The 19,554-nt window shown below is 37.7% G+C and overlaps 1 protein-coding gene across 1 annotated transcript in view; it reads left to right on the top strand.

The window, feature by feature from the left end:
• The window catches only part of LOC149771293 (N-alpha-acetyltransferase 35, NatC auxiliary subunit-like), a 96,558-nt gene extending 77,333 nt beyond the window's left edge, over window positions 1–19,225 (top strand). Inside the window, exons 16-20 of the mRNA XM_089948662.1 lie at window positions 255–370; window positions 1,659–1,799; window positions 4,125–4,247; window positions 15,081–15,161; window positions 16,588–19,225. Coding sequence (XP_089804788.1) covers window positions 255–370; window positions 1,659–1,799; window positions 4,125–4,247; window positions 15,081–15,161; window positions 16,588–16,644 — 518 coding nt within the window. The 3' untranslated portion in view covers window positions 16,645–19,225. The remainder of the gene's footprint in view (window positions 1–254; window positions 371–1,658; window positions 1,800–4,124; window positions 4,248–15,080; window positions 15,162–16,587) is intronic.
• Window positions 19,226–19,554: the final 329 nt, after the last annotated feature.

The following is a 19,554-nucleotide window of genomic DNA, read 5'->3' as shown; positions in this document are numbered from 1 at the left end:
CTATTCCACCAGCTGATTTGTACAGTCAAATCAGTTGAGAATTTCACAGGGAAATAGACTCCACCAGCTGATTTGTATAGCCAGATAATTTTCTGAGAATTTGGCAGAGAAATAGACTCCACTTGCTGCCATCTCATACCATGAATTTGAAGAGAAACGTTGGAGAACATGGTTGAAAAGTTTTCTGGAATTGAGATTGAGTGGTCAGCAATTTCACTCATATCCATGCATGTAGACCTGACTGTGTTTTGCAGATCACCAGAAAGGCAGGAGCAGTAAGAAAAGCAAGAAAAAAAAGAGAACAAAAACACTGAACAAGGAGATGACCATTGCTCAGGCTCAGCAACAGATGTTTGGGGGCTATTACAAGGTAATGATAATAATTAACCTCCAAACACTGAAGATTTCCCTCATTATAATGCATGTCTTTGCATTTCTAGAAAATAGACACTACACGACTGTGAGACAAGCTGCATGATAGTAAGACAGACTACATGCCAGTAACACACACCATTTGACAATAAGAAACTACATGACTAACATACACTGCATGACAATAAAACAAACTTCATGACAGTAAAACACACTGCATGACAACAAGACAAACTACATGACAGTAAGATACACTGCTTGACAATAAAACTACATGACAATAAGACACACAGGATGACAATAAGATAAACTAAATGACAGTAAGATGCACTGCATAACAATAATACAAACTTTGTGACACTCTGTATGACAGTAAAACAAACTACATGACAATAAGGCACTACATGACAGTATGAAACGCAGCATGGCAATAAGACAAACTATTTATAAGACACAGCATGACAATGAAACAAGCTTTGTGACAGTAAGACACACTGCATGTCCGTATGAGAAACTACATGACAACAATACAAACTACATGACAGTAAGACACACTGCATGATGCTGATTAGGCACAGGTGTATGCTTATTGGTAGATTTTACTCCTAATTATAACTAAGAGATAATTTTCAGGAGGTTGTTGAATGTATTAAATGGTTTTAGGATTTGAGTTAGGGGTCAGGTTATTAATATAAATAGTTTTGAAATGATCAGCAGGAGAAATGTGGGCAGATTCTGCTAATGGCTGTTGAGGAATAAAAGGTGTGTGTTAGGGGGTCAGGCTAAATTTTAGTTTGGTGCTTATCTAGATTGTTCTAGGGGATTTATGATAACCAGTCCAATCAAAAGGTGGGTCGGTGGTGGAGGAAACTATTTATACTCGGGCCCTCTGTACATTTAAGTCTGAAATAGATCTTTATTTAAGACTGCTGCATTTTGTTTCTTCTTAGGTAATATGATTTTTTGTGATTGTTTAAATAAGGAGGAAGGCTGAATATTTAACATTTACCAGGTTACCTTAGTAACCTTGTAGTATCATGTATTTTATTATGAGTAATCAGTATAATAAACAACATAGACCCTGATTTGCTGTTGCATTGTCTTGCAGTTGGATGTGAATCCTATGTAAGTATAGGTGTTTTAGTTATGGCTAATATATCTTATTACTTCAGCATGTTAAACTTATCCAAAAGATTGATTTTTTTTATCCTTGTACATTAAACAACTGAAATTAAATAGATTTAATGGCAGCTAAAAATGAAAATATTTTGAACTTCTTTTTCTAGGCAGTGCTTGGATTAAAACTTGCAAGCAAGATGAAGCAGCCCCACTTTGAATTTGACAGTGAGGAAGTGCGATATACACACAGATTTGTTCCCTTTTCCAACATTGCTACACCCCCCATGGTGCACTACATACAGTACAAGGTAAATAAACACAAATATTGTATTAAGACTGGTTGCTTTACCACCCATTGTGCACTACACACAGTACAAGGTATGTTGACACAAATATCTTATTAAGACTGGTTGCTACACCACCCATGGTGTCCTACACACAGCAGTACAAGGTATGTTGGACACAAATATTGTATTAAGACTGGTTGCTCTACCACCTATGGTGTCCTACATACAGTACAAGGTATGTTAACACAAATATCTTATTAAGACTGGTTGCAGCACCACCCATGGTGTCCTACTCACAGCAGTACAGGGTATGTTGGACACAAATATTGTATTAAGACTGGTTGCTGTACCACCTACGGTGTCCTACATACAGTACAAGGTATGTTAACACAAATATCTTATTAAGACTGGTTGCAGCACCACCCATGGTGTCCTACTCACAGCAGTACAGGGTATGTTGGACACAAATATTGTATTAAGACTGGTTGCTGTACCACCTACAGTGTCCTACACACAGTACAAGGTAGGTTGACACATATCTTATTAAGACTGGTTGCCACACCACCTATGGTGTCCTACACACAGTACAAGGTAGGTTGACACATATCTTATTAAGACTGGTTGCCACACCACCTACAGTGTCCTACACACAGTACAAGGTAGGTTGACACATATCTTATTAAGACTGGTTGCTACACCACCCATGGTGTCCTACACACAGCAGTACAAGGTATGTTGGACACAACTGCCCATGCCAGCTTGGGTTGGATGCTATGGTATGTCCTTGGCAAAGGCACATGGGTCCATTAATAACAAACCAGCTGACCATGGTCCATTAACAACAAACCAGCTGACCGTGGTCCATTAACAACAAACCAGCTGACCATGGTCCATTAACAACAAACCAGCTGACTATGGTCCATCAGTTACGTATCTTCAATCAAGTTCTATAGGTTTATTTTTTTAAAATATACATTAAAAATAATTTTTATATATATATATATATATATATATATATATATATATATATATATATATATATATATGAATGAATGATGTGTATATGAGAGATGAAGAACCATACCACAAACTACCACATGATACTATTAAGTTCCAAGATTCATACAACCTTGAAAAACTCCTTGAATTTGACATGTTACCTTGAAAAGTTGTGGTGAGGGTTTCTTTGCAAAGCTGGGGCCCCGAGTGTCTGAGTGATCTAAAGTGCTCACCATTACAGATCACTGTCATCTCACATCTGTCTGTGTGGGTTCAAGTCCTGGGCTCAACTAATGTTAATGCATGAGAAATCTTGCCAGTGGCTTCTTTTGGGTCATTGGTTCTTCCTGGGGTTTTCCCCAAGTTCTTCCTCCACTAGTTATACTGACCACCATTTATAACTGGCTGATAAATGGCATTAAACCCAATAACAACAACATTCCCATGAAAAGCTCTTGAATTTCTTGAAAAACTCCTATATTCTAAAATAGTAGTTTCCAGAGGCACTGGCATGCCGTTGCTCATGTGCCATGCCAATGAGATGTTTTTCTTTTCTTTGTATACTTCTATTTGCAGTCATAAACAAAGTTACATATGAAGGAATTTCAATTTCTGTGAGAAATAAATCCTCGAAAACATTTGCAAGTGTGCAAACTTAAAAATTTGTAGAAAATCGACTCACTCATAGCTGTACAAACTAAAATGATCACAGTTTTAAATAGAATTGACATGGTAATATACCAGTTATGTGCATATAACAAAATGGGGGTTATATTGTAAATAAGATAACAAGAAAAGAGAAGACAAACACGAGGAAATTTGAAATTTATTCATGTACAAGTAACTACGCTACGTAATCAGTCCATCATAACCATTCATTACAATATATTTTGTCATTATCAAGTTTCAGATGCTTGAAATAAAAAGGTACAATTTTAAATTTCATATTTGCAGAGGACATTGGGATGCTTTTTTTTCTATTTATCTAACCATCCATCTGCCTATAACTCAGTTTCCTTCAAAATTGCTCAGTGGAAATTCACTGAACTTTATGTATAGGTTGCCATTGCAATCTGCAAGAGTTTTGGAACCCTTCCCAGAGTTCAGATTGAGGAGGTTTAGAAGTCCAGTATCCAAAAGTTACCAACACAATGAGATTTTTCAATATTTTATGTCCAAACTTATTGCAGGAGGACCCATTGTATATTTCACTTGTATGGGGTTTTGATTCCTAACTTAACAATCTGGCAATATGGATAGGAGGAAGTTTGTAAAAAGAGGTGATTTGCCTTGATGAGCAATGGAAGTAGCTTTAATAACCTGGTTTCTGTTTGTTGTTTTTGACAGGAAATGACTGATTTGTGCAGATATGAACCAGAACCTACAGCAGAAGATCTGTACACTGCATCGTGTAAATGTTTCCATCAAGCCAAAACATTGTATGAGAGTCTCTCCAGTCCTTCAAATGAGGTTCGTCATCAACATATTCAAACAGCTTATGTTCACAGTGTTTACATTTGCATATACATATAGTTCCATGTAAGGCAAAATATGTTTATTAAGTAATTTAATCACACACACACAGACATACATGTGCAGACATACACACACACACACACCATTTGTCTTCATTTTTTCATTTCCTTAAGACCTCTCACTTATAAATGTGATGTAATACTTAAAGAAAGTTATCTCATTATCTTTACATAGGAATTATATTTACTTTGATCTCAGTAATTTCCATCTAATCTATGCTTACTACACAAACATTCCAAGGTAGTAAATATTACATCAAAATTTGGATTGCGTCAATGAATAAAACCTCCCAGAACTTGGATATTTAAAAATCTTAAGTATATGTAAAATGTATATCCATACAAATTTTTTCCAAAAGGCAATCTTTAGTGTAGAAATATTGCCAGCAAATAACTATTATGAAAACAGCTCTGATGTATGAAAGAAAATGTTACAAGTAATATTATAGGGTATATGATTGTGAAATTCATGCTAACTTTTAAAAGTCTTACCAGAGTATCAACAGAGTGCACAAAAATGCTGATCATATTCAGTAATTCCCACCTATATTCTCTCTGTTTTTTGCAGTGGGTGGTGTGATGTGATTTTCCACCCAGAATTTGAGTACTGGAACAAATCCAGAGTATTAGTCTTGTACATGTATTCACTAGCTTTAAGTCTTATTTTTGACTTTTGAAAATTAAATAATCGTTGAATCAGTAAATGAACATGTAGATATAATATCAATTAGGAACAATATTTTACACATGTTACAAATGTTTGAAATTAATTAATTAATTAACCATGGCAGCAATGATGAGAGATATTAACAAAACAGCAAGTAATAAAGTGTTCTGTTGAATTCATTGTCCCACCTGCATCCATTGCTTGATCTACCTGCTTGTATCCGACATGTGAAAATTTGAACATAGAATTTTAATGCAGAATTTTCATATTCCTGAAGACAATGGTGCCATTGGTGGGAAAGTTTTGCCATTGGTGGGAAAGTTACCCCTATGTTCCACCATGCCAATGCAGGTGGTCAGAGATAATGAAAGCATTGGTGGGAAAGCTACCCCCATGTTCCACCATGCCAATGCAGGTGGTCAGAGATAATGATTACCATATTAGCTCATGTACAAGGAACATCAAACTATGAGCATCTTACATTACATAATGCACCATCTGATCAAATTCTGTGAAATTTATTTTGCATTCTATATTTCAAATGAACAACACAGACCCTGGTCTACTAGCACATTATGTGATGGCAGATCTGGGTCTATGCTGTTTGCAGTTGAGTGTAAATATGGTATGGACATCTGGGCCACATTTGTGTGAGTTCATATGTACACGTCATTAGTTGAACTTTTGCAAGTGCTTTTTATCATCATATTACCCATTAATGCATTATTGATGTGCTGTTCAATAATCAACAACAACATTTCCATATTGCATTCCCAAATATCTGTATCACACGTATTCATTCTGGACTTATCTACCACAGGCATGCACTGAATCTAATAATGACTTAAACAGAATGAATTATGCACAAGTGTTTCTCAATCAAATACATTACTTGATCACATTAACATTAGGAAACAAAACTGCTATCATCAAATCGAGCCCTCTGAATAATTGTAAGAAAACTTTTCATCTTTAGAGCATGTAGACAAAGGGAAATAACTTACAGATTACCTCCCCTTCCTCTGCTAAGTAGATACCCATTTCCTAGATGCTTATCAGTTTAAGCTGGTGATCACAACTACAAACATTGTTTTCAGAATCCAGTTTCTTTTCTAATGGTTTTGAGACCGTCCATTAATAACTTTGGTTGTTTTAGTAAGGTTGATATACCCTGAGTATTCAACAATATTTTCAGTGAATTTATTCTAATTTTTTTGTGCTGGTTGTTATTGTCCATGTGGTATCAACCGGTAAGGCTCACATATCAGCATTCACCATTGTGTCTTCAAATTGTGGTGCAAATACTACAGTACAGTTATTGATTTCTATTATAGGTGTTCTTGGTATGCAAGTTTTGATTGGATATACTTAGTTTATATTTTGTATGCACTTTGTCTTTGATGTTTGACATTGATGAAACACTGATAATTGCATCCATGCTGTGATTTTGCTTGCAGTCCAAGAGGATGTTATAAAGAAGGGGCCACATTATTCGCAGGCCAAGGGTTAAACTCAAGAATTTTTATGTCAGTTGTCTTATATAAATAACAAGAAAAAAAACAATTTTTCACAAATTTATTTAACAAAATGTAACGTAATAATACACAATTGTTTGAAATACAGCTCTGCTATTGAGAAGAATGCCATTGCTTTTTTTGAGATAGCATTTCACCAAATGGGGGTTAAAAGTTAGTACTCCATATCATCACAATTGATTGTAAATGTTCATCTGTTAATGCTGACCTGTATTGAGATTTTTCGTATTTCAGCTTTGAAAATGTCTTTTCACACAGGTAGGTGCTGCCAAATAAAGATATAAATCCCCGAGTATATGATCTTAATTGACCATATTCATTGCTTGGAAGACATTTATAGATGTCTGTTAGACTCTTCTCTTGAAATTTGCCTTGTCATCACACTGCAGATTAATCATGTCCAATTGAAGGTTAGGTGGAAGCTCCTCAATTGTACATTCAAATGGATTTTGAAATATGGAAATGCTTACTGTGTTTGCATCAAGATATAATAAACGCTGCTGGAACTGTAGTTTGAGCTCAGAAAATATATCCGCTGCAAATTTGTGTGGGAATGGAGATTTCACCTCTTTTAACTTTTGACAGCATGGGAAATGCACAAAGCAGCTTGACGTGATTTGTGACTCAATCAATGTCAGTTGTCAAAATGAGCATTGTTTCGCCTTACAGTTTTAAATTGAATGCATTAAGAAATCCTATGATATTTGCAGCAAAAGCTAATTTCCAAAGCCGTTCATTGTTTGATAATAGTGGTTTAGAGCTGTTTTTCTTGTTTAAAAACATTTCATTCTCTCCTCTGAGTTAAAAAAAATCTCAGTAAAACTTAACCACTGCTGAGCCATCAAAATGCGGTAGGGTAGGGCAAGTCAGGATATTCACCTTCCATTTCTGACAAAAAATCACAGAACTGACTATGGTTAAGTCCACAGGAGTGATTGTTGTTGTTGTTGTTGTAGGGTTTAACGCCATTTTTCAGCACATGATAGGCTATACATGGCAGCCATTATAATTGGTTGAGGAAGAACCCGGGAAACCCCGGAAAGAACCATTGACCCACGAGAAGTTACTGGCAAGCTTTCTCACATACCCATATCAGCTGAATCCGAGACTCAAACCCATGCACAAGTTCACCATTGACATAACTGGTTCAAGAACACATGATATATTCAAATATTTCCCACAAAGTACCTGCTGGTGAATAATACAGTGAATGATCATAGGTTTTGAACACCTTTCAAACTATTCATAGAAGCTAATTCTTCAGTAACATCAAACTCAGCATTGATTCCTCAAACAAACAGCAACAACTGAGCAGTAGCAGTAACATCTGTTGACTCATCAAGAGCCAAGGAAAACCACTCAAAATTATTTGTCTTGCTATTTAATTGGCTAATGATGTTGGTCCCAATTTCCTCAGCTCTTTGAGCAAATGTTCTCTCTGAAAGGCTGATAGATTTAAATAAATCCACGTTCCCTGGACACATTTCTTCGGCTGCTACAATCAAACATGTTTTAATTAACTCACCATCAGTAAATGGTTTTCCTTCCTTAGCTAACAAATGAGCTATTTGTAAACTTACTTTAGTTACAGCCTCATTTTCATTTTTCATTTTCGTGAAGAAATTGTGTTGTGATGAAATATTCTGTTTTAAAGTTTCCAATTTTTCTGATCATTGCTTTCCTATGGGTTGAGAATATTGTTTTGAGTGCATTGACTTGTAATGACGCTGAACATTGTACTCTTTTTGTACAGCTATAGTGTCATTGCACAATAAACACAATGCTTTATCATCTGATTCTGTAACAAAGTAATTCACATTCCGTTCTGCCATACAAACATGACATTCAAAGTCCACTTTTCTTTTCTGGTTTTGAAAGTGATATGATTACTATGCACGGGTAGTAAAATGAGAACATAGTGTCGCAGAACAGCGAACACGTGGCACTGGAAACACTGCTAAATTATAACTGCGTGGTGTCATAATGTCATAGCAGAGGCTGCCACCAATCAGCGTGTGAATGCAAAGTTACAGTAGTGCTCCATACGACCTTTCTCGCACCTCCTCAGTCTCAACAACATCACGAAACTTGGCAGTCTTCCGTTCCATTATAGCGCATACTTTTAAAGAATTTGGAAATGTAAAATCATTTCTTAGCTCGTGGGCCATACAAAAAGAGGCAGCGGGCTGGATTTTGCCTCAAAGGCTGTAGTTTGCCAACCCCTGTTATGAAGCAACAACTTAAGGGCCATGAAAATAGGTGGTGTTCCAGATTATCAGACTAGAATTTTCTGAGTCTATATCCAGCCTCAGAATTAATAGTTAGTGTTACGGAGGACAGTGCCACCCCACCCCTAATTCCCTAAATAGTGCTGACGGTGTTGGTGGCATAAGTTTCTGTGGAAGCTGTTACAAGCTATCTTAGAGTCGCATATGCAATGTCTTACACAGCAAACTCACAAATTAGAGGATTCTGGGGTAGATATTCCCCTTTTCACAGCCCACTGGGCACAAGTTTCCTGCATCCTGTGTATGGCCTTAGTTACACCGAGACCTTTTTCCAATAACATATGCAAAAGCCATTCAAGCTGCCATCAAATGGTCTAGTCAACCCGTGTACAGGTTTAGCAAGTGAGACTCACTTATTTTAGTCTGTCAAACCGCATGTTAGTCAACTGCCAGCTTCACTAGCATATCCAATAAGTAGGTACCCGACCATGCATAGTGATGACATGGCAAAATATTATAAAAGATTGACAGATATGTTGATGCCATATCAGCATTGGTGGAGATTGTCATGTCTACTTCCTCCGTACTTGACCTAGTGTCACCATCTTTCATCTAGCTGTGGAATCACTGTGTCAGACTGACATAGATGTCATCATGATGGCCCACTGTACAATGGCAAATACCCTAATGACTTCCTACAATCTAAGTTTGATAAGAGGAGATGCTCCTAATCAGTCAAATATCACTATGCAGCAACACTATGTTTTCTCCCTTTTGGTTTATTTGGGGACCATATTGAGGTTAGAAAGCAGGTGCCACAGGTGTTGCCACTTTATTGTTTTTTTTGCAAGACCCTACCTTATCTTGGTTTCATCAGGGGTCATATCAGAGAAGGACAATAAGACCACAGGAGTACATCTCAGTTGCCAAGTGAACTATAGCTGATTGTATGCCTCAAACTTTTGCAGGCAGGACAGGAGGGGACAGAAAAAAGTTTCTTCTCCATCAAGCCTCCTGCCAACTGACAATGATTGCTGTTTCACCAGACTTGTATCAACCTCTTTCCAATAAATGTTAAGATGATCTAAGTTGTTTTGGAGAGGCTGCAGATCTTTGGATCTTGTCTATCTGGTCCCCACCTGAGTTGATCATACCCCTTCATAATGTATGTCCCAAGCAATCCAACAATGGTGGACCTTTTAAAGAAGGTGATATTGTTTGTTCATAAAGTGTGCAGTGGTTTTAGTCTGGAAACCAGACTCTGCAGACTTTTAGTCTGACTCTTCTGGTCATGAAAGGGAAATTGAAACCAGTCAGTTTATTTCTACCCTGAACTTCAAAATGGAGAGGGCAAGATTGATGTGTATGTTGGTGCAAGGCAATGAATACATTATCAGTGTCAACTTTGCCTGATGTTTACTTGCATATATCCATTCACAAGTCCTTCACTTATGCTATTGTGGTGTACCTTCACCAAGACATTAAAACTGTAAGGAAAAGTTAGATTCTGTCCCTTCATAGCATTTTATTCATCAAGATATGGAATTTCTAATTCCTCTTAATCTGGTTTATGTTCTAAACAAACACATGAGGCACATTATGATCTCAACTGAAATGTGCTACTTCTTGCTTCATAGACAAGACAGAGAGTGTCTGGCTGAAGGAATACCTTTGAAAGTACCCCAGCCATAATTCATAATCTGTACGACAGGTTGTAGAACACACCTGATACCATCCTTCTTGATGAAAAGGGGTAAGTGGACTTTATACATTGTTTTCCTGAAAATGAAGACTATTCTCCAAACCTTCCATGCTTGGACAGAGCACATACAAGAAAGACAGTTTAATATTGTCAGACAATTCAGTTGTGGTGAGCTGCCAGTTCAAGTCAGGAGAGGACACAATCATTGGAGCTCTGCTTTATGGTAAGATTTTTTTTTGTTATTGGTGTGCCCAATACCACATATGCATAGTGGTAAGGTTTTTTTGCTATTGTGTGCTCAATACCACATATGCATAGTGGTAAGGGTTTTTTGCTATTGTGTGGCCAATACCACATATGCATTATGGTAAGGGGTTTTTGCTATTGGTGTACCCAATACCACATGTGCATTATGGTAAGGGATTTTTGCTATTGGTTTGCCCAATACCACATATGCATTATGGTAAGGGTTTTTTGCTATTGATTTGCCCAATACCACATATGCACTATGGTATGGGTTTTTTGCTATTGGTTTGCCCAAGACCACATACGCATTATGGTAAGGGTTTTTTGCTATTGGTGTCCCCAGTAACACATATGCATTATGGTATGGGGGGGTTTTGCTATTGGTGTGCCCAAGACCACATCTGCATTATGGTAAGGGGGGTTTGCTGTTGGTGTGCCCAATACCACATATGCATTATGGTATGGATTTTTTGCTATTGGTGTGCCCAAGACAACATATGCATTATGGTATGGGGGGTTTTGCTATTGGTGTGTCCACGACCACATCTGCATTATGGTAAGGGGGTTTTACCATATGCAAACAGTATGAGAATCTGGGCAAGCTCAGCATCCATTCTGATTCATGATCAAGGAGAGGCCAGCTTTCCAGCTTCTTTGTTGGAACCTTGCCTCACATAGGAGAAAGCTGAATCTCATTAGGCTACTAGTAGCTGCCAAGACAGTTACCATGCCCTGTTCATGACAGCATAATCTTGTAGCTTTCACTGGCTTTGCAGGTAAGGAAACAGTCAAGGGGCCTCTTTAACACGAATTTAGATGCATAATTTTGGTCATGCAACCTTCTTGTTTGGAGAAACTGATCCTTTCAGTAGGGCAGTCATTATACTCCTGGAGGTGACATAGGGAGAGCAGACCTAGAGGTGACATAGGTAGAGCAGACCTAGAGTGACATAGGTAGAGCAGACCTAGAGGTGACATAGGTAGAGCAGACCTAGAGATGACATAGGTAGAGCAGACCTAGAGTGACATAGGTAGAGTAGACCTAGAGGTGACATAGTTAGAGCAGACCTAGAGGTGACATAGGTAGAGCAGACCTAGAGGTGACATAGGTAGAGTAGACCTAGAGGTGACATAGGTAGAGCAGACCTAGAGGTGACATAGTTAGAGCAGACCTAGAGGTGACATAGGTAGAGGTGACATAGGTAGAGCAGACCTAGAGTGACATAGGTAGAGCAGACCTAGAGGTGACATAGATAGAGTAGACCTAGAGGTGACATAGGTAGAGTAGACCTAGAGGTGACATAGGTAGAGCAGACCTAGAGGTGACATAGGTAGAGCAGACCTAGAGTGACATAAGCAGAGCAGACCTAGAGGTGACATAGGTAGAGCAGACCTAGAGTGACATAGGTAGAGTAGACCTAGAGGTGACATAGGTAGAGCAGACCTAGAGGTGACATAGGTAGAGTGACATAGGTAGAGCAGACCTAGAGGTGACATAGGTAGAGTGACATAGGTAGAGCAGACCTAGAGGTGACATAGGTAGAGCAGACCTAGAGGTGACATAGGTAGAGCAGACCTAGAGGTGACATAGGTAGAGTAGACCTAGAGGTGACATAGGTAGAGCAGACCTAGAGGTGACATAGGTAGAGCAGACCTAGAGTGACATAGGTAGAGTAGACCTAGAGGTGACATAGGTAGAGCAGACCTAGAGGTGACATAGGTAGAGTAGACCTAGAGGTGACATAGGTAGAGCAGACCTAGAGGTGACATAGGTAGAGCAGACCTAGAGTGACATAGGTAGAGCAGACCTAGAGTGACATAGGTAGAGCAGACCTAGAGGTGACATATGTAGAGCAGACCTAGAGGTGACATAGGTAGAGCAGACTTAGAGGTGACATAGGTAGAGCAGACCTAGAGTGACATAGGTAGAGTGACATAGAGCAGACCTAGAGGTGACATAGGTAGAGTAGACCTAGAGGTGACATAGGTAGAGCAGACCTAGAGGTGACATAGGTAGAGCAGACCTAGAGTGACATAGGTAGAGTAGACCTAGAGGTGACATAGGTAGAGCAGACCTAGAGGTGACAGAGGTAGAGTGACATAGGTAGAGCAGACCTAGAGGTGGCATAGGTAGAGTAGACCTAGAGGTGACATAGGTAGAGCAGACCTAGAGGTGACATAGGTAGAGCAGACCTAGAGTGACATAAGCAGAGCAGACCTAGAGGTGACATGGGTAGAGCAGACCCAGAGTGACATAGGTAGAGTGACATAGGTAGAGTAGACCTAGAGTGACATAGGTAGAGCAGACCTAGAGTGACATAAGTAGAGCAGACCTAGAGTGACATAAGTAGAGCAGACCTAGAGTGACGTAGGTGGAGCAGACCTAGAGTGACATAGGTAGAGCAGACCTAGAGTGACATAGGTAGGGCAGACCTAGAGGTGACATAGGTAGAGCAGACCTAGAGGTGACATAGGTAGAGTGACATAAGCAGAGCAGACCTAGAGGTGACATAGGTAGAGTGACATAGGTAGAGCAGACCTAGAGGTGACATAGGTAGAGGTTGGATGCTTAATTTATTTCATGGAGAATGGAACTATTTTTGTAAATTATATTTCTCCAAGAATACTTGCCATATGAACTCACTCATAAGTCAATTCCAACTGCAAACTGCACAGACCGAGATCTGTTGTTGCATAATGCAGTGACAGATATTGATCTGTACAGTTTGTTAGGAGTAATCAGCTGAACAAATAGTATAGATCCAGATCTGCAGGCACATTATGCTGCAGCAGATAAGGATCTTTGTTTACATTTTGACTCAACTTATAAGCGAGAACTTATGAAACTCAAAAACATTACTTGAGTCATCCAGCATTTCCCCACAAATGTGAGCATGGCTGCCAACCCTCATGATTTTGGCATGAATTTCATGAATTTTTCAGCGATTCATGCTGCAGGCAAAATAATCACGAATTCCCCAATTCTCAATTATTTTAAGTCTTTAGTAAAATAGCCAATTTCCCGTTAAGCGCTAGGCATGATATCAGCAGTTGCCAAAACGGTCCATTACTGCTAGTTGCGATATTAGTGGAACTATAGCTGATTGGTACAGTTGTCCCGGTAGCAGGCATTTTAGCGTATTTTAATCTATGTGTATAAGAGTAGTTTTACAAATGCTTTTGGGAGAAACTGGGGCCTAACTGGAATTTTGCTCTGCGCATGTGCCACAGACACTGATTTGAATTATTATTGAGCACCGCATCATGAAAATGTCTTCATCAACAAGAAAAAAGAAATGTATTGCACAAAAAGTGAAGTTTAGTTTGGAATATACCAAAAATTGGCCGTGCATTCAGCCATCAAATACTGATATTCATCATGCTTTTTGCACACGTGTGCCACAAATTTTACCATTGGGCATGGTGGCAGAGACGATGTGAGGAAGCACATTGGTAGGAAAAAGCACATAGAGGTTGGGAAAATTAAGAACTCACAGCAGATTTCAGCTCTCGACAGAAGACCTGCAAGCTACCAATGCTGAAGCATTGTTCTTGTTGAACACAATCTACTTTTATCAGCTGGAGACCATGCTAAATATTTGTTCCAACAAATAATGCTGGACTCGAAGATTGCTTCAAGAATTCATGTCAAAATTCACTAATTTTTATCCCTATTTTCACTCATTGTGAGCCTGGAGGGTTGGCAGCTATGTGTGAGCATCCTGTTATTGGTTTTGTTAAACATCCAGGATATGGGTAACAACCAAGTCTGATAAGGTTATCTGTAAGAGTTACTTCTTTCGTCTATATGATATATAGACAGAAAGACATTTTATAGTCTTTCCGTAGAGCCTGGATTCAGTTGAAGCAGGATTTATTTTCCTAATGTTATTGTTATCAAGTAAGTATTCTCAAAGAAAAATTATTTACTAATAATTTCCTTTCAAAGCTATTTTATGTAGTTTAAGAAAAAATTGGGGGGGGAGTAACTGGTAAATATTTTCAACAGTGTTTTTGCATTTCAAGACATCATGAAGCTGCAGTGACTGCATGTGTGGATGTTTTAAAATGCACAGAATCTAATAAACCAGTTTGCTTTAAATGTTAATTACACTTTATTTAGGAATGTGTGGAAAGTTTGAAGACAAAATTGGCTTTAAATACAAAACTACTTGCTTCTTTTGTTTGCATAAGAAGTAGTTTTATATCAATTATGAATACGACTCACCTGATGGCATGACATGCTCAAGCCTTATTTAATTCAGTCTTTCAGGAAGAAAATGTACTTAGTGTTTATAATAGTAATAAGCAGTAAGTTGTCAGCACACTCATTTAGCATACATTTCCACTAGATATGTGATCAATTAACAAACTAACATTTTCCTTTTAGACCTTGACCATTATCAAGATTGCCAAGACAAACTTTGTGATGATGAAGTTGCTGAGTGGAGGCCATAAAAAAGATTCTAAGGTCAGCATTTCTATGCCCATGCTAAGAGGGAAGGCATATAGTATTACCGTGTCCATTTCTGTGCCCATGCTAAGATGGAAGGCATATAGTATTACCCATGTCCATTTCTATGCCCATGCTAAGATGGAAGGCATATAGTATTACCCATGTCCATTTCTATGCCCATGCTAAGATGGAAGGCATATAGTATTACCCATGTCCATTTCTATGCCCATGCTAAGATGGAAGGCATATAGTATTACCCATGTCCATTTCTGTGCCCATGCTAAGATGGAAGGCATATAGTATTACCATGTCCATTTCTGTGCCCATGCTAAGGTGGAAGGCATATAGTATTACCCATGTCCATTTCTGTGCCCATGCTAAGATGGAAGGCATATAGTATTACCCATGTCCATTTCTATGCCCATGCTAAGATGGAAGGCATATAGTATTACCCATGTCCATTTCTATGCCCATGCTAAGATGGAAGGCATATAGTATTACCCATGTCCATTTCTGTGCCCATGCTAAGATGGAAGGCATATAGTATTACCATGTCCATTTCTGTGCCCATGCTAAGGTGGAAGGCATATAGTATTACCCATGTCCATTTCTATGCCCATGCTAAGATGGAAGGCATATAGTATTACCCATGTCCATTTCTGTGCCCATGCTAAGATGGAAGGCATATAGTATTACCCATGTCCATTTCTGTGCCCATGCTAAGATGGAAGGCATATAGTATTACCATGTCCATTTCTGTGCCCATGCTAAGATGGAAGGCATATAGTATTACCCTTGTCCATTTCTGTGCCCATGCTAAGATGGAAGGCATATAGTATTACCCATGTCCATTTCTGTGCCCATGCTAAGATGGAAGGCATATAGTATTACCCATGTCCATTTCTGTGCCCATGCTAAGATGGAAGGCATATAGTATTACCCATGTCCATTTCTGTGCCCATGCTAAGATGTAAAAATGAATTACGTGATCAAGTCTAGAATATCATTTTGCTCTTAATTAGGCTTTGTCAACCTATATTACAATATTTCTTTTAGATCAAGCAATCACCAATCAACAGTAATGTCAGATATATAACAGTGTTTACTAATATAAGGGATCATGCTAGGAAAAAATGACTGTCTAGATATGAACACAGCACTCCCTCATTATAAAGCACTTCGATATAAGGCAGTCCCTTTTATAAGATGGATATGGCCTTGGATCCTGTTTATTTCCTATTATTACACAAATGCCTCGATATAAGGTGACCACTTATTATTCCACTTTTTATTCTTACATAGATGGAGTTATAATGAGGGAAACTATATTAACAGTTGGTCATTTTATATCCGTCACAGGACAGGAATATTCTTTTTTGCAATACATTATTCAGTATACATAGAGGAAACTGATTTTTGTTCCCTTGTTTGTATTTTTCAGGCACCTCCAGAATATGACTTCAGTTTACACAAGACATTTCCACTGATCAAACTGTGATAGTTTAAATAGAGCCAGTCTCTTACATAAAAAGTCCCATCAGTTTAGTGTTAATAGCACATCTCCTTAATATTTTTATCATGTACCTAGTTTATGATGGACATTATGGTTCCACTATGTTCTTGATAGATAGGCTTCATCTCTACGCTCATACTGTGTATGTATAACTGGCACCGACTCAGTCTTGTAAGGATTAACTGTTCTAAAGAAAACTTTCCCATACTTAGTAAAATTATATATATATATATATGAAGACTGTTTAAGCCAAGAACCTGACATTATATACATTGCCAGCTTAGGTTTCATCAAATTTGTCAATTGTTTAAAAAATACATTTTATTATATACGGCAACACTTTCACATATTGGATAAAATTGCAATCTATACTTATTCTTTATTTAGAGGACTGGTACTGTTTTTTCTTTTCCATTTGGTACTTTACTATTTTTTATTGAATTATTGCTACAGACCAGGAACTTATCATAAAACATCTGTCTGTTTTTTGTTGATATTTTTTTCATTCAGATGTTTATTGTTGATGTTACATACTGGAATCAAAACTACATTTTTTTTTAAACTATCAAAATTAATGCTGTTGAAAATAAATGCATCAGCAGTATGCTGCTTAATGATTTTTGGGATGTTATTTTGTCTGTCTGTCTGTAATCTCTCATCCTTCCATCCAAGTTTATCATCACTTCACTACTTGGAAGATTTCCGTGAAACTTTACACACACATTCATCCCTTGGAGCAGTTGGTCCTAAATGAAGCTGGTGCCACTCGAACATTAAATATTGTCACCTCATGAGCCATCTTGAAAATCTTGTTATGGCTGCTCCTGATATAATCATGATGATATAACAACACAGCTTTAATTAACAACCTTATTATGATGTCTAGTTCATCCTAAATGAAAATGGTACCAATCTGACATCTACTATGGCCACCATGGCAGCCATCTTTAAAATGTTATTACTTTTTTTCCTGTATAGATAATGATATCAACATGGAGTTTTTATAGAAAGACTTTTTGTGATGTCTAGTTTGTCCCAACAGAAAATGATGCTGATCTATCCAGTATCTACCTGATCTATCCAATGTGGCCACCACAGCAGTCATCTTGAGAATCTTGTTATCTCTACTCTTCCATAACAAAAAGTAATTTTGAGATGGGGTTTTTACCAAAAGACTTTTTATGATATCTAATTGGTCCTAAATGAAAATGTTACTGCTTGCACCTCCACTGTGGCTGCCACTGCTTTCCATTTTGAGAATCTTGTTATTGCTACTCCTGAATGGATGATCATACCAACATGGGGTTTTGACTAAAAGATTTAGTATGATGAAGCTCAGTATCCATTATAGCAATGGCCATCTTGAAACTATTCTTGTCTCTGTTCTTAAATGCATGGTCATATCAGTATGTGCTGTTCACTGAAAGACATCATGTGATGTCCAGTTGGTCATAAATGATTGTTGTTGTTGTTGTTCTAGGGTTTAATGCCATTTATCAGCACAATATAGGCTATACATGGCAGCCAGTATAACTGGTGGAGGAAGAACCCTGGAAAACCCAGGGAAGAACCACCGACCCACGAGAAGCTACTGGCAGGCTTTCCCACGTACCCATGCTAGCCAAGCCTTGGACTCAAACCCACACAGACAGAGGTGAGATGGCAGTGATCCGGAACGGTGAGCACTGTAGACCACTTGGCCACTTGGGGCCCCATCATAAATGATAATGTTATTAATATGACATCCAGTATGACCACCACAACAATCAGCAGGACAATCTTATTATTGCTACATCTCCCAGATGGCTATTCATATCGATGTTGTGCTTTCACCAGAATATTTGTTTATGTCTGTAGGTCTGTGGAGTTTGCAGTTGGAGTCGTCTTAATAGCGAGTATGTACAGTTATATGAAAACACAGTTCATATGTGACTTAAATTGAATACCATGAATTCATTTATTTTTGTGGGTATCAGTTTTTGTGGTTTTGAGGAACATATATTTGTATGATCCTTGAATTTGTAGATTTGGAAAGGAGTCTTATTGTTTACATAGAAGGATTATTGTTTTGTTTTGTCTTTAAATTTTGAGGTTTATGAAAAACGTGAAATCCATGAAAATGATTACCCCCAAATATTATGAATTCATAATACAATTTTATAATGCTGTATCAAATTAGAGATCATTCCCCTCTGCCCTCATCATAAACAAGTTAACCATTAAAAACAAATGGAATAGAATACCTATAACGACATGATTTTGTTACGTAAAAGTTTATTGGATGCAAAGTAAAAAAAAAAGGGTCAGCTGGAATATTAGAGATAGACATAACAAGCTTACAGTCTATAAATACATTTTCAGTAGGATCTCAACTAACAGAACTCATTTTTCTGGGAACATGGATCATTTTGTATTTGGAGGAGGAGAGGATTTGATACCAAAACTGGATAATTGTATTTCCTGTAATTGAGGCTGTACAAGAGTATTGGATGATTATTTTCATAGGTGTATTGCATAATTAAATGTAAGAAACAATTTTATTTTTTAATTAAAATGAAAAGGGATATTGTTAACTTTTGTTATATATCTAGCAGGTTTTATCCATTTGTTGATTGCTCAGTTCTCTCCTTATGTACACCATCTTGGATCTTGCTCCTCATTTTGCCTGTTCATGTGACCATGCCCAACGAATGGGAAGTTACTGAATTCTGCTAGAAAAGCCCAAACCCCATCAGCAAATGAGTCTTGTTATTAAGATTATTATTTGTAATTGTCAACACGTATGTCACATTTTTTCATAGATCCTGTGTAATTTTACACTCATTACAGATTCTTGGCACATTGGCAAAATCTAACTAAGATATTCTGTACAATGTACAACCATGAATAAAAATT

This window comes from Sinohyriopsis cumingii, unplaced genomic scaffold (assembly GCF_028554795.1).
Source record: "Sinohyriopsis cumingii isolate HCF-2022 unplaced genomic scaffold, ASM2855479v2 utg001993l, whole genome shotgun sequence".
Lineage (NCBI taxonomy): Eukaryota > Metazoa > Mollusca > Bivalvia > Unionida > Unionidae > Sinohyriopsis > Sinohyriopsis cumingii.
Note: the sequence above shows the minus strand (reverse complement) of the source record. Positions and strands in the feature narration are given on the sequence as shown.